The following is a 16667-nucleotide window of genomic DNA, read 5'->3' as shown; positions in this document are numbered from 1 at the left end:
GCAAGCACGGCAGCCACGGCAAGGAAGCGCGAGGGGGTTCCTGCCCGGCGGAGGCGGCCGGCCGTTCTTTTAGATCACTCTCGTTCTTTTTCTTCCTATTTTTTTCCCCCTTCCTGCCCGCACAGCAAAAACAACGACGCGCGGTAATTGACGGAGCGAGCGCAGCGAAAAACTGGCTGGGCGTGGCGATACGGGGGGCTAAAGGTTGAGATAAAAGTAAACTGTGGGAGGGGCGTAATGAGCACGGAGCAGGGCATTTTCTTACACGAAGCATTCAGGTATACCTGAGTGGTAGACATTGGTTAAGGCATCTGTAAAACAGTGCATAGGGGGACAGCAGAGCATTTTCTTACGCGGAGCAGCGAGATAGCCAGACGCCGCTTTACTTTTTCTTCTGAACCAGCGGGTCTCTAGGCAATGGTGCGTGATGTGCAATGTACATAGAGCACATGTACTATGTACATGCCATATACATAGGGTATATGATACACATGGGCACTCTGTGGGCCTGATTTGACCGCGGAGGAAGTGAAAAACGTTGGCTCGGTGCGCCATTAAGGGGGGGGGGGGGGGGGAGTGCAGCGATGAAGTCGCATTCTGCATCGAGAGAGCGCCGTGCATATATGGCGTTTCAGAACGATTGAGCTGTTGCAGACACAGCCGCGATCTGCCCGTTCTGTCCTCCCCACCACCGTTCTTTTGTAGAATCTCTTTGAATACGGTCGAAATCCCTCTGCAACGAAGTTCACTATACAACGAAGGATTCTCAATGTCCCGGTTACACTGCGAGCATCACCGCGCGCACCAACGAAGTCTTTCGAATGTCCCGAGTATTTCGTTATAAAGGCATTTGGCCATAGTTCCATAAGACTGTAAGACAATATCTGTTCACACCCACTCAATGAATACGTGAAGTAAGAGCATGACACGTCGCTACTCTCTTCCTTTCGTAATGGCTCGGAGAGGCGCGTAACAAACGCAGCCACGAATACTCACCGTGAGAATGAGGCGGCCGGACAGCGGCAGTCCACAAAGCAGCGTGCGTAAAGTGAAATGGGGGAGGGGGTTGGAGAGAGAGAGACAATGAAGATAGCTTGTCCCCGCACATGTGGGGGACACCACCGTCAACGCAATCGTCACACTCGCAGCGAAAGTGGGGTCACGTTCCGCCCCCAACAAGCAAGTCCCATTCGCATCGTGCGGATAGTGACTGCATACCTGAAAGTGTGAGGAAACCCCTCCTCAGTCAACGCTGGGCGCACGATCGCCGTCTCTCTCCGCTCACGCGTCGAAACGTATTTCACTCAACAGCTGTAGCCTTCTTCATTTCAACGCGCAGAGTGCGTCGTACTCAGGCTTGGCGGCACCAGAACTGAAAGCTGAGCGAGTTGGTGTATACGTTGGCGGCGACGCTACTTAGCGGCAGCGTTCTCGTTGTGTATACGTATGGCCACCTTAGTTATAGGCAATGAAATGTTCAGCGTCGTAATTAGCTGAAATTTCCGCTGACGAAAAATTATAGCGTTTGTGTGAATAGAGACCAGGATACGTCGACGTCGACAGCATGATACATAGACGACGACAATATGGCGCGTTCGTGGCGCCATATTGCGAAGCTGAGTGAAACCAAAGCGTACAAGATTAACGTTACAGTACAAGATCGATAGAACATACCAACCTTTATGTGTGTTAGTGCGTGTTTTTTTATGTGTTCGTTTAAATATACACATCAAATATTGAAAAAAAAAAAGCACAAGGGTAGGGCGGGGGGGTGACACCCCACCTCCCTTCCTGGCAATGTCATTTGTCTTTAGATCAACACAATAAAGCAGTTCCAACCTTTCTCCCTAATGTGGCTTCCTTTTGAGGAGCTTGCTCCTTATGCTCGGGGCTTGACCATCGCCGTAGTAGCCGCTAGTTCTCATTGCTCAACACAGGTAAAGTATAACGATCTCTGCGCACGCTCGCGCGAAAGAGATGTCTTCTTCCTCTTTTTCTTCGAGCGCCTTGATGATTATATTAACGTAGGTAAAACCACATATTACAGCTACTGCGATGCCTAAACCATCCCACGTACACATTTAACGGTGTATGTAGCGCGTGAGAGATAGCGATCTCGAGTTATCGCCTGCAAACCGCTTCGTTCTTTCTCGTTCACGATCAATTTTTCGATGACTGCACGTTGTGTTAAACCTCAGGCGCCACCAGATGTCAGCGGTTCTGCTTGTCTGTACTCCATAATGGCCACCGACCGTTGCACAACGGTAATAATAAGGCGACACGCAACATGTGTGTGTGTTATATATAGGCCTGACAGAAAACTTGATGAATGGTGCTAGCCTACCAGCTTGCCGGAAGCGCATTATTATTGCCGAGGGCGCTTGTTCCACAGTCGTCCTCGCTATCGCATGTGTTACATCACAGCTAGGTTGTCCGCTTGCCTCCTCTATGTATACGCGGCCTCACTTGAAGAGCGCAGCTCTTAGGCGCCCGTTGCTGCGTTGAGCGGCGTCGCCGTAGGCGTCGGCGGCGTAACCGATAGAGCGAACGAGTATGAAAGATATCGAACGCGGAGTCTGTCGATATCACGAGCCACTGGCCTCTAACCTTACTTTCTTCCTCTGTCACGCGCGTTGGTCCCTCGGTCGAAGCTCGTGCGCATGCAGGGCTGGCACGTGCACTGCGGCTGGCTTCGCTTGTGGGAACGGGGCTGTCGGCGTTTCGCTTGGTTCGCGATGCCTGCAATATGCACAGAGTGGTGTGCGTACTCGAGCGCTGGCAGCTTCTATGGCAATATGTAACGAATGTTACAGGGGCGTAGCCACGTTAGGGCACACCGGGCCCGTGCCCCCCCCCGAAATTTTTTTTTTGCCATAGCATACAGAGCAGAAAATGACACTCGACCACATCTGCCTGCTCGTCCCCACTACAGATCAAGGAGGTGCCCCCCCCCCCCCGAAAAAAATTTCTGCCTACGCCCCTGGAATGTTACATTGCTACAACTGCGGATAGCCAGGATTTCAAACACAGATGGCGTTGTCCCAACAGGAAGCTGCGCTCAAAATTCTCATTAAGAAGTATCGTGAATTTTTTTCACGGCAATATATTAAGAATTGCGCAACATGTTGTCGCACTTCGAAGGGAGCACCTGTTTCTTTCTTTTTTTTTTTTCTGAATTCCGCACCGCCGCCATTGGCTTCACGCCGCGCTCTCAAGCGAGGACAATCACAATAGGGAAACAAAATGCCGCGCACTTGTTCAATGAGTCTCTCGCAGCAGCGTAGGCGTAACGTTTTTCTTTGTTCTTTGTTGTTTTCTCGCCATGTCCTCTTTCAGTAGATAGGGCGAACTTTAGAATGGTTTAGTTGTTTGCTTGTTTTTGTCTGTAAAGTCACTGTAGCAGCTTTAGTGCGCACTTTTTCAAGCGCGCAGCTGTACAATGCGTCGCATTTTTAGCTAGCAGTGCATGTGCCTCGTGGGTGTAGAGCTCGTGAGTGGAATTCAAGCCTCTCTTTTTTTTTTCTAAAAAAAAGAAAATAATAATAATGAAATGCTTTCCAGCGATAACACTATGCTGCTTCGTGGGTGGCAGTCCCTTTCATAAGCTGGACAGGTAACATCTCAATAACGATCATTTTTTTCCCAAATTCGAGAAAAAAATATTATATCCTTGCAATTGCTTCATGAAGGAGTAATTTGAGAGATGACGCGTTTATGTGTGATTTCGAGTTTCCAAGAGACGTCTTGTATGTATTAGATGCAGTTGCACACGTCCGCTATAGGTTGTTGCACTCGGCCCAAGCGATGACCACGTGGTACCACAATATCCCTCTCATATACTAGAGGTAGTGGGTTCGAAAGCCGCGGTGGTCAATTTGAAAGGTTAGAGAAGTACCATACAGTCATGCATCTCATAGGGAAGTTTACATACAAGATATCATACGGCGGTTACTGTTTATAGTTTTCATTATGCTCCCTTTCGTAGTATTGAGTTATTAATAAACATATCTCACATTCACGATTTATGTATGTGCTGTATGTACTGGACTCTGCTCTTAGACTCTGCACATTCTTTATACGCCACATATTGCATATGTAAATAGTGCTTCTGTATTCTTATTCTTTTATTCGTTGTGGTTTACCTTGTTTTGGTGCGTTTCGTCTATATTACTACCATGTTGGTGGGATAGCCTGCCCTGACGTGGCCTACCCTGCATTTTTATTTTATTTCATATATAAATAAGGAAAAACAACACGCGAGATTTTAGGCGTGAGGTATATATTTGCTTGTTTTTTTCAAGCCGACAGAAAGCTACGCTAAAGTTCATCGGAAGGGCGTTCGGATCAGGCTTCACTCTGGACCTGCGCAGTAAGCTAGCCGCTCCACAAGGGCTATAAAGCATTGACGATCACCGTATCAGTTTCCACGTGTGGACGGAAGGGCGTTCGGATCAGGCTTCACTCTGGACCTGCGCAGTAAGCTAGCCGCTCCACAAGGGCTATAAAGGTCTCTGCGGACAGCGTCGTCGCCACATTCAGCAGCAGTCCGCGGCAAAGTCAACATCACCTAAGCGCCTCTTCTTGTATATGCAGGTTGGTTGCGCTCCATTTTAAGGTGTTTTCTGTAAAATAGCTTCACCGCGGCTGCTGCTGAGCCATTGTGCATTTTGGTCTGTTGTCTTGCCGTAAACTAGCATGCCATCCAATGTTGAACTCGCGAAAAGGCTCGAATCGCTCGAGTCAAAGTTTGAAAACAAGTTGGAGGACCTCGTTAATGACCTAACAGGAAGGCTACTAGAAAAAATCAAGAACCGTTCTATTGATGAACAGGGTTCCCTTTGTGAGACAGTGGAATTTCTAAGTAAGGAATATGATGCAATACGTGCGAGACAGGAAGAGCTTATTGCTGCAAACAAAGTCCTTGCTAATGAAAATGAAGCCCTCAGGAAAAAACTGGCAGACCTTGACCAGTATTCCAGAATGAACAACGTTGAAATAAAGGGCGTCCCAAGTACTCAAGGAGAAGAATGCGCAGCCATTCTCGAGCAGGTTGGGCAAGCAATAGGCTGTCCTGTCTCGACTGATGACATTGATTGTGTTCACCGTGTTGCTGCAAAATCTGGTGAAAAAAACATCATTGCACGTTTTGTCTGTCGCGAGAAGAAAAATGAATTTGTGAAAAAGGCGCGAAAAGCACGGATTCACACATCCCAGATCGGCTTCGGTAATGCGACTGACCGGGCCGTGTATGTAAACGATCACTTGACTCTCGAGAACAAAAAGCTGTTTTCTAGGGCTCTTGCGTTGAAGAAAGAAAAAAGGTGGTCCTTTCTCTGGACAGAAAACTGCCAGATAAAGGCGCGAAAGACTAACGACAGCAGGGTGTTTCGCATTCAGACAGAAACAGATCTGCGCATCTTCACATAGATTTCCTTCTTTTTTGACTACGACCATGAAATGCAACGTATAAGGGAAACATGGCTTCTCTGTCACCCGCTAAAGTACGATCTTTGATATCTGACAACAATCCCTGCCTCGTTCACTTGAATGCAAGAAGCCTTCGGAGTAATCACGATAATATTAGCAGCTTTCTTACTTCCCTTTCTGTTCCATTTTCTTTCATATGCATAACCGAAACCTGGCTTTGTCAAGCTGATACTAACATGTTTGGATTTCCGTCTTATCAATCAGAATACTGTCACCGCTTAAATGATTGTCATGGAGGATCAGCTATATTCATTTCCGATAAAATCTCCTACACTAGAAGGCGTGACATTAGTATACCTATTGCGCAGTGTGAGTCGGTATGGATTGAACTTGATCATTCGTTCTTGTCCGTTGATTCAAAAAAATTTGTTTTGGGCTGTATATACCGTTCGCCATCATCATGTTCCTCTGAATTTATGATTCACCTGGATCGCATTTTCAACATATTAGCTTCAGAGAACAAACATGTTCTCATAGTGGGTGATATGAATATCAATTTGTTAGATATCGACAACAGGCTGTGTGTAAATTATACTGATTGCTTTAGTGGATTTGGTTACGAGCAACTCATAACGTCGCCAACAAGATGTACTCTTTATGGAACAGAAACGCTTCTAGACCATGCATTAACTAACATCACTCCTGCACCTAACTCTGGGGTCATTAAAACTGATATTAGCGATCATTATCCTATTTTCGTCATCTTTAGCTCGTCGAACAGCTCGGATAGTGCGCGATACTTAGCTAAAGTATTCGATAAGAACAGCTTTATAGAAGATGTGAGCAATATTGATTGGTCTGAAATTGATCAGGTGCAAGACCCTGAATATGCACTCAAAAGTTTCTGCGATCTTTTTCGGGAAGCCGTGTCTCGGAATACAACTATTAGCAAATGTAAACGGCGTTACAATTCACCTCGATGCCCTTGGATAACTAAGGGTCTTCTTAAAAGTATGCGTAAAAAAGAAAACTTATACAAAAAAACAAAGAAGCGACCTTTCAATCTAACATTGGCATCAAGATACAAAAAGTACTGCAACATCTTAAATTCTTTGCTCAAGAAAGCTAAGAAAAATTATTATGAAAAAGAATTTGTAAGTCGCCAGAACAATTCTAAAAGAAAATGGGAGTTGCTCAATACATTCCTAAACAGAACAACGTGTCACACTTCAATCTCAAAAATCATGTATAATGACTGTACGCACGATGACGCGCTTGAAATCGCTAATGCTTTCAGTGACTTCTTTTTTGAAATTTACAATCAGGATCACACGGGCGCTGAATGTAGCATGAGTCGAGTTAATTTTTCGTTTTTTCTTTTCCCTGTAACACCAGAAGAAGTTTTCACCACGATTAAGAACCTTAAAGATACCTCTCCTGGATTAGATGATATTCATGCGCGCCACCTAAAAATGGTAGGTCATTTAATCTCTCCAACACTAGCTAGCATAATTAACAGCATCTTTAAAACTGGAATTTTTCCACGCACCCTTAAGAACACAAAAGTCATACCCATTTTTAAGAAAGGGGATAGGTCAATTATTTCTAATTACCGACCTATTTCTATCTTATCATCCGTCAGCAAAATATTTGAGAAATTATTTGTTAGTCGCCTGAATAGTTACCTAAACAAGTTTAATCTCTTGAACAACTGCCAATTCGGTTTCCGTTCTGGTAGTTCAACCGACTTGGCGGTAATCACATTAACTGACTACATTAAGAGTTCCATAGACAAAGGACTTATTGTTGGTTCCGTATTCTTAGATTTTTCCAAGGCTTTTGATACAATTAATCACGGTATGTTACTAAAAAAATTAGAAGCCTATGGAATAACAGGGCCAGCGTTAATCCTTCTGAAAAACTACTTGTGTGACAGAAAGCTGACAGTTTATTTATCTGATAAGTTTTCAGACACTAAAACAATTAATCAGGGGGTGCCACAGGGCTCCATCTTGGGACCATTATTATTCATTCTCTACATAAATGATCTTCCCCTGCACGCTTCACCCTCACAGTGCATGTTATACGCTGATGACACTACTGTCTCAGACTCAGATGTATGTTTAACAACGTTAGCTAATAAATTAAACAGTGCATTGGCTAACATTGCCACTTGGTACCAGAATAATCACTTGATTTTAAATCCAAACAAAACTAAATTCATGGTTTTCCGTTCTCCTCAAAGACGACTAGAATTTTCACCTCGGGTAACCCTCGAATCCCACTTCATTTCGACTAGCGACTGTGTTTCATTTCTCGGTGTCTATCTCGATGAACAACTAAAATTTCACAATCACATTTCACAAGTTAAGAAAAAAACTTCTTTCGGCATAAGAGCATTAATAAAAGCTAGACATTGTCTGTCTACTCCTGCTCTCTTTTCACTTTATCACGCATTCATTCATAGTCATATCAATTACGGTATCGCTGCCTATGGCAACACATATCAATGTCATTTCTCATCCATTCAACATATACAAAATCAAGCTCTGCGCATTATTTCTAACTTTAGTCGCGATAACATTAGTATCGTACGCATGGAGAATAAAGTGCTCACCACTAATGACTTATCTGCATTTAACTTAATTACCTTGCTTTTCAGGTTAATTTAATAAAGATCTCACCCATGAGTTTATTTCCTTAGATTCCTTGAAGAATTATAACCCTACTCGTTTTGCTCAAAAAAATAACTTCTTGCTGCCTAAAGTTTATACTAATTATGGTAAAATGACAGCATCGTTCTGTGCTATCAAAGCATGGAATTCTCTTCCTCACCCCATCAAAACATCGCCATCTCTTACTGCATTGAAAAAAACACTCAAAGCTCATTTCCTGAACCAATAATTATACGAAATATTCATAGCGTGTACTGTTTTCTTTTTTATTTTTTGCTTTTCTCCCTTTCCTCTATATTTATAAGTGAACATTACGTGAAATCCATTGTTGTAGTTCATTCTGTATTCATCTATATGTTTTCATTGTTAGTATGAATATATATGGATATATATTGTATATATTTAATATCAATATTTCTACAATTAGAAAACAGTTATTTGCGCTTTAAAATGATGTCGCGGATTATCGTAGCATTTTTTCTGTATAACTATTGTACTCTTGTTTTTAGGTTGACTTGATATTTCATTTATTCATTTTTCCTGCTTATTTTGTAATTTTTATCTAATGATCATGCACAGAGGGTCCCGGTACGGTTTTCTGACCTTGGGACCCTCTTCTGTATATCCTTATCCCTGTAACCATAATATGCAAAATAAAGATTTGATTTGATTTGATTTGATTTGAAAATTAAGGCGCGCAAACAGGTACGCAAGAAAAGGCAACACAAGCAATACAAACGCCGTTTGTATTGTAAGCGACATTTGCGTTGCATGTTTCCTTTCGTGCCCTTGTTTGTTCGCTTCACTTTCCGCTACGACAGAAAGGTCGATGAATGAACCTTGTCCGCAACGGAACAAATACGGCTTTCGCGCTCGTTTCATACTTGCCACTTCGTTTTTTTTTCATGCGAATGAAGCACTTCACACCGAGCAAGCTTATATAGGCTTCTATGGCGGCTAGTTGGTATGACTTCACGACTGTTCGCGCTGCCAAGAACCCACGTAAGGACGAGAAGAAAAACAGACACACGCACAGGGTGAAGCGCGTCGTTGGGATTCATCGTGCGAAGAAGGACAACATTATTGTTGCATACGTGATGGTGAGCGGTGCATATGGGTGGAGCCCCTGTTCGTTTGAATCCCCGCCGCGTTGACGTTTGTCCGGGAAGTAGCGACACGTCTTCACCCTGTGGGCGTGTCTTATTTTCTTGTGGAATGAAAGGAGGGAATTTTGAGGGCTCGTTTCTTTGTTTGACGCAAAGCTAATAGAAAAGCAGATAATGAAGCCAAGGCAGGTATAGGGGACGCTAACTGTACTGTTCTTAAGTGTATTTACACGTGCAGAAGGTAGAGTGGACGAAAAGACAACTTGCCGCCGGCAGGGACCGAACCTTCGGATAACGCGCCGGATGCTCTATCATCCACATGATCGGGTATTGATGTGCATGCACACCTGGAAGTGTTATTCAGCGCCGCTCGTAGCTATGACGGCAGGTGTGGGACACTCTTCCTTTACTAGCTGGCGTCACGTATCACGTGACGTTGGCCTTACGTGACCTTAGGTGTGTTTTTTACGTGAGTTCCGTGGCCTTACATGCCCCTTATGTGAGTTCTTCGCAGCGCGAACAGTCACGAAGCCAATAAGCACGTGACAGCTATGTGTACAGTAAGCGTGTGTACAGCGGGCGCAGACAGAGAAGACCGCGTCGTACCGTCCAGCAGGTCTTCCATGGCGATGCGCACGGCCTTGTCGAAGGCCCTGGCGTCTGCCGACGTCTGGAAGGTGAGCCCGAACTTGTGCTCGCCGGCGCGCCAGTGGTGGAAGGTGGGCATCACCTTGTTGTACGTGAAGTCCCGCCCGATGGCGCACGAGAGCAGCACGCGGGCCTCGCGCTCGCCGGTGATCTGGTAGCAGCAGGCGCCGGGCACGGCCGTCGTGCTGTTCGGTTGCAGGTCGCAGCGCTTGCGCACCGACACGCTGCTCAGGCCGCCGCCCCCGAGCGGCACCCAGCCGCCCGTCGAGTCGTCCCGCGTCATCACCTGGGCCCGCACACGAACCAGGCAGCCGCCACTGGAAGAAACGACACGAGCGCAATTTGCCATCAGTGACCTCAAGACGCGAGAAAGAACGTCGTTACTGAGCATCAATAGGTGGATAGCAATACGGCGCGTCGTCTGCTACAGCACTTCCGGTTCTAGGAACCGTCAAGGCTCAGCTCTTCGCTGCTTCAAGTTGTGTGCGGTTCAGTGTAATCGGGGAGGAGGCAAGATAACTGGTAACAACCGCGTCGCAGAATGTACGCGTTTTCTCCCCGATTACACTGAACGGCACACACCTTGAAACAGCGAAGAGCTAGGCATCGAACCGGAAGACGTCATTTTGCTATCCACCTATTGGTTCCCTCAGTCACGGCGATCCACGAGATGCGCGGACGCCATTTAAGGCCACACGTCTCACACGCGTAGTGCATGTGGTTTTCTGCACATGTTATTTCTGTATCAGTGCATAATTTACAATGTCCCACGCTGACTACCATTTAGGCAATTTGACGCACTTAAATCACAATGACCGCATTAATGCCACGCATCTTCACTAGGGCTGAACGTGTAGTGTACGGGGCATCACTGCTCTATAGGGGGCCCTCAGTCTGCATGAGTTGTATGTATGTATGTATGTATGTATGTATGTATGTATGTATGTATGTATGTATGTATGTATGTATGTATGTATGTATGTATGTATGTATGTATGTATGTATGTATGTTTGTATGTATGTAGGTATGTATGTATGTATGTATGTAGGTATGTATGTATGTATGTATGTATGTATGTATGTATGTATGTATGTATGTATGTTGTATGTATGTATGTATGTATGTATGTATGTATGTATGTATGTATGTATGTATGTATGTATGTAGGTATGTATGTATGTAGGTATGTAGGTATGTATGAGGGATGGAGGTGGGTATTGCTGATCACCGCGAAAGCGGGGGCGCTTTGCACACAATTGTGTACATCACTTGCTTTTGCTAGTTGTGTAGACTAGGGCCTAAGAAAGAGCAAGGTACATTGAGGTTTGGATGAATTGAACCTGTTACCTAAAGAAAATCTGTATTCATTTAACTTCGCTTTGCAGTGTAATATTCTATAGGATCACTTTGCTGAAGCACTAGCATGTTCGACGAGTCGTTCGACGTGCCGCTTCTTTCGAGCCACATCAAAAGTATAATCTTTTTTTTGCTCGAAATGAACATCACCGGAAACAAATTTGCACTATATTTCTTGCCTGCAATTTGATATTGTTTATTCGAAAAAACAGCAAGAGTGACTTCAAAATAAATATATATTTAATCACAATTTAATTAAGATAAGTTACTATAAAACACAAATAAATGTATTATGAAATTATTTTTGTTGCAAATGAGTATCGAGTGCCTTGAAATAACGTTGTGCCAGTTCAGCGCCTCCTCTATCTTTCGAGGAGGCGCTGGCCAGTTTGACGGATTTACAGACAGTTCCTAATAGGTGGCGTGGTTAACTTATGCTCTGATATCCGCAGAACGCTGTGGGGTATGCACACAACCTAGCGCCGCCCAAAGCACAACTGCACAACTGCAGCAGCTCCCTCCCCGTCACGTGATGCTCCCTACGTCACACCAGCCGCCGCTGCTTCACCAGGGCACATACCTCGGGAAAAAAAATACCCGAGGTCAACTTTTGATCCCTATAAATGTGATCCCATTAGAACCTTTATAGGATGACGCATCGCGCAACTGCCAGCAGGATCAGTTCGGTACCCAAGCCTTTGATCTCGCTGCTTTCCACCAAGGTAAGACCGCGTTCAAGAAACACCACGCACAACAACACGGACGGTCCATTTTCTTTTATCCCGATAATGGTATCGGATTAAAAAGACACTGGCGCAACGTCGAAAAAGGGTGTTTGTTTGTCAAGAGCAATTCGCGCGAAATTTTATCATTCTTCGCGGAATTGGGTTAATGACAAGCGCACATCGTTCGCTACGAACCTTGTGGTTCAGGTCAGTAAGCCTGCGCTTTTATAACGTGCCAACTCGCCAAATAAGCTTTCCGAACTCGGCTTCCACAGCTACGATAATCCTGCAATCGTGTAAGACTTTGCCATCAAGCACCTTACACATGTGTTTATACAAAGCTTTAGACAGAAGGTTTTTCACGAATCCCACCAACAATGGTCGTTGCTTTTCCGTTAATGCACGAATCAGCACTCTTTCATAAGAGGCCCCCCTTTTTGAACAGATTTCGCTATTGGCGTTTTTTTTTTTTTTTTAACCAACTCGCCACCGCTCTCGACCGTGTGGCCGCGTCGAAATATCGGAGGCGAAGCTCACCGCAGTTGGCGCCACCTATCGGGTGGAGTGGGCGTCGGTGGCCTTGTTTTGTGAGACCAAACGCTTCAGATGAAATGGGAGGACCCCGTAGTTCCGGGAGGAAAACAAGAGCATTAATGCCCCATTTACGGGATCTTTTTGAGGGGATCACAGATTGTTGGAACAGCTTACACCAACAATGCGCTATAGGTATGTGGGAAAGGATGGCACGAAGAACCAGCTGACAGTGAACAAAACTCTATTCGTAAACACTGTTAGCTCTAATGGCCGGATACAACGATCATCATCATGACGATGATGGTTGTCCACTGCTGGGCAAAGGCTTCTCCCATGTTTCGCCAATCAATCAGGTCCTGTGCTTTCTTCTGTGGCCCCGTTACCCCCGCAAACTTCTCACTCCCATCTTCTCACCTGACTTTCTGCCTCACCCTCGCCGGCTTGCCTTCTCTTGGAATCCAGTCTCTTACTCTTAACGACCATCGGTTATTCCCATTTCTATCCCCAATGCTATCCCCATTTGGGGTTATTCCCAAATAGCACTGACGTTATCCCCAATGCTATCCCCATTTCTTCTTCTTGATTTCGACTAAGATGTCCTTAACACCCGTTTCTTCTCTGACCCACTCTGCTCTCTCCTTGTCCCAAAAGCAAAGGTCTCAAACACGCGGCCCGCGGATCCTCTTGTTGCGGCCCGCGCCCGCACATGACTGTCTTCGTCCCATATTTTTTTTATGACTCGTGACTGAAATTTTGTGACTTTGCTAAATCGCACTCGCATTGTTTTCTCGCCTATTGCGATTAATAACGCTTTGTTCGGGTATGCTACGCAGACGTTACTGGCCTCAAGCGTTCTCTTCTTCATTTATTATTTTTTTTTTGCGTGACGCGCCCCGTATAGTGGAACAAAAACTTTCATGTTACAGAATCGGCGTCCAGATTCTGCAGATCGGTATCGATATGTTATTCGAATCCTCTGACGCCAAATCCCCTTCAGAAATGACCCACATCCGATATATGGGAAAGGCCTAGCCTCTTTTAAATGTTCAATTCCCCATGCAGCGATCAACCACAGAAACAAAGAACTGTTACTGGAGTAACGAAGCGCGCTCTACTAAAGGGCTGGTGCACGTTTATCGGCAGAGCAGTAATTGCGACCGCGTTGTCTTTGCAAACGTTTCATCGTCAAGGACACTCACCGTACACGAAACTGATCTTTCAGGCAGCGAAATTAGACGAAGGGAGGGAATGAAAAAAAAAGGTTGGGGTTTAACGTCCCGAAACCGCGATATGATGATGAGGGTTGCCGTAGTGGAGGGCTCCAGAAATTTCGACCACCTGGGGCAGTGGCGTAAATCCCGGGGGGGTCAGGGGGGTCCTGACCCCCCCTGTGTTTAGACTGGGGGGGACCCCCTATGCAATGGTCCCCCCCTGAGATTTTGCATTCGAACATCTTCCATCTTGACTTGCTTGAAGTTTATTTTCACACGTGCCATTCAAAATCGCCTCAGAGTTCCAGCTCTCAGATACAACGAAAGAAATAAGCACAATTCAACAACTTACGATAATATTTTTACGACATCTTCCCTGCGATGTTCAAAGTCTGCAACCACATCCATAGCACCAATCACGAAAAAGCCGCTGCCATGCAGCGGCCGTTTATCCACGTGGTGACGTACCATTGCGCCTTCTAACTCGCTGAGAGCAACGAGATTCGTGAAGGCATTTCTTCAGCACCGAGTCTGGGGCGAGAGAAATTGAGTAAGAGATATTCGGCCTTTGCTTGCAAATATCGCCACAAATGAGTCATCTTTTCACACCCAACTGAAACTGCACGCATTTTTCAGTACCCCTGTTCATTCCGTCGCCCCCATATGTATACTTCCGGAGCCCCTGGCTGCGCGCGCGTTTTTGACGAACTTCTGGGCCCGATCCACCCGATCGTTCAAGCTACAGTGTTATAGAAGTGTTCGCAGCGTCACCTTAGAGTCACTTAGAGTCAGAGGTAGCATATGCAGTAACTCTACGTCACCTGAAACTTTCCGGCGGGTTGCAGGGCGCGGCTAGCTCGCGTTGCTGTTTTGCGCGCAAGAAAAGTCTGAATTACGGTGCGCAACACACGAAACTTCTTTTCATGCAAATTTCTGTGAGTTGTGAAATAAAGTGCTGTCGTTGTGATCGATTTACAGAGGGTGGGCGATATTTTAATAGGCTATGATGAATATGAATGCTCCTGCGTGTGGGGCGTTCAAGTTTCTTTTTTTTTTTTTTTTAACACGAAAGTGTTTTATGCCGGGGTCCACCAAGTACATCCGTCACGGATATGACGTTGATAAAATGGACACCAACGGGTGAGAAAGAAAAAAACCAAGAAAAAGATACCCCGCTGGGAATCGAACCCACGACGTTGCGGCCGCGACGGCAAGCGCCCGACGCGCTACCCACTAAGCCATCTCGGGAGTTGCTAGGCACGGCGCGAACGCGCCTTATATCTTTCACACATTCTCTTTCGCAGCGGGCGGAGCGGGGCGGTGCCGCCGTCTGTGAGAGGTGAAAAGAAGTAATACTTCACGATCGACACTTACTAGCGCTTACTCCGAGATTGCACGCGATATCTGAGGTCATTGTTAAAGCGTCTCGATACCAGAGAGGTAGACTGGCCGCGCTGGCGTCGCCGAGGCACCCTTGACGCAGTTACGTTCTTTGCCTTTGGCTTCGTGTTAGCGTGCGTCGGTTCATCGGAGTAGTGCATCTTCCACGTGCACCAACGGGATTTCTCCGCCACCGACTGCTTCAATTGCGAGAGCACCGACTAACAAAACTGCTGCAATATGCGTTGCAGAAAGGACGCGATTTCGACGGGCGAATGTCGTGCTTTGGTGGAGCGAGAGCGGCGCCTGCGAGACAGAGGCCAGCGGGACGCACGCGTTTGCGGCTCAGGCTACGAATCTCTACCTCCCGTGTTGCTGAAGCGCAGTGCGTGCTATGTATGCATGAGCACAGGCGTCGGCTACCCATTACTAGAAAGCGCACACCGTGCCGTTTCTCTCCTTAATTGACGACGCTTTGAAGAAGTGCATACCGGGTACCAGTGTTGAATATGAGCTTGTTGATATCATCCTTACGCGGGATTCACGATTCGCTGCGTCCAAATATATGTTCACACCGTCAGCTACCACAACAGTTTAATCATGATCTTGGGCGTTAGTCGTCGCGGTAGAGACATGCTGTCAACATGGGTGCATCCACGTCAAACGGTGCTATAGCTGCCAAACACGAATAGACGTTGTACAAGCTCTGATATATCATTACACAATAAGCACTACTTCTGTGAAGACACGTTTCACTTTCGTGTTATACCGATTCCTATGACGGAGGGATCAGCCATGTCTTTTTTTACTGCTGGTCGATACGATTTTCAATGCCCTTTCGCCACTGTAGCGATCCTAGCGACTTCACTCCCGCCTTTCGAGTCCCACTATACCGGATATAAACAATGCCTCATTTTTTATTTATTTGCTTTCGCATGAGCTGGTCTCTGCGACTAACCTACTTAATAATAATAATAATAATAATGTTTATTTGCCATCAGTACAAAAATAATGATGGAGGGGGCGGGAATAAAAGCGACAATCCGCTTGACGAAGTTCCCACTCCCGTACAGGTAACAGCAGCGAGGCACATAAAAAAAATACAGTTCTATGTATGTATTGAACAATATTGGTCTGCATTTAAACAAGCGCAGAAAGAAAAAAAAAGAAAAACACACACACACAAAGAGCACTACCATTTGCTCCTAGAAAAGGAAAATTATACATACACTTATATATATATACATATATACACATATATATACATGTATACACACATAAACATGCAGTTACACACAAAATACCCAATATACATAATCGCGTACATATCAGTTCAGTCATTCTAATAAAGGGAAAAATAGAATGAAATGTCACCTGTACGAGGATGCAAGTGAGTATGGGTCGTTATTCATTACTCTGCGCGAGAAATTTCCGTATTCCTGCATTGTCGATTTCCGGCAAATTAATATGCGCGTCGATTAGCTGATTTAATATGAATGGTAACTGGTAGTGAAGCATATGCCGGCCATAGTTGGTGCGGGTAGCCGGTAAAATCCAGTGTGTTTTGTGACGGTGTGGGTAATGAGACTCAAACAACCTTAACG

General features: G+C 45.5%; 1 protein-coding gene across 2 annotated transcripts in view; it reads right to left on the bottom strand.

The window, feature by feature from the left end:
- Positions 1-16667, bottom strand: part of LOC119374364 (sprouty-related, EVH1 domain-containing protein 1) — a 120793-nt gene that overhangs the window by 18273 nt on the left and 85853 nt on the right. For both annotated transcript variants that reach the window (XM_037644446.2, XM_049420482.1), the window contains exon 2: positions 9815-10173. In XM_037644446.2, coding sequence (XP_037500374.1) covers positions 9815-10173 — 359 coding nt within the window. The remainder of the gene's footprint in view (positions 1-9814; positions 10174-16667) is intronic.

Source organism: Rhipicephalus sanguineus, chromosome 11 (genome assembly GCF_013339695.2).
Source record: "Rhipicephalus sanguineus isolate Rsan-2018 chromosome 11, BIME_Rsan_1.4, whole genome shotgun sequence".
Lineage (NCBI taxonomy): Eukaryota > Metazoa > Arthropoda > Arachnida > Ixodida > Ixodidae > Rhipicephalus > Rhipicephalus sanguineus.
The sequence above is the reverse complement of the archived record's forward strand: the minus strand, read 5'-3'. Positions and strand labels throughout refer to the sequence as shown.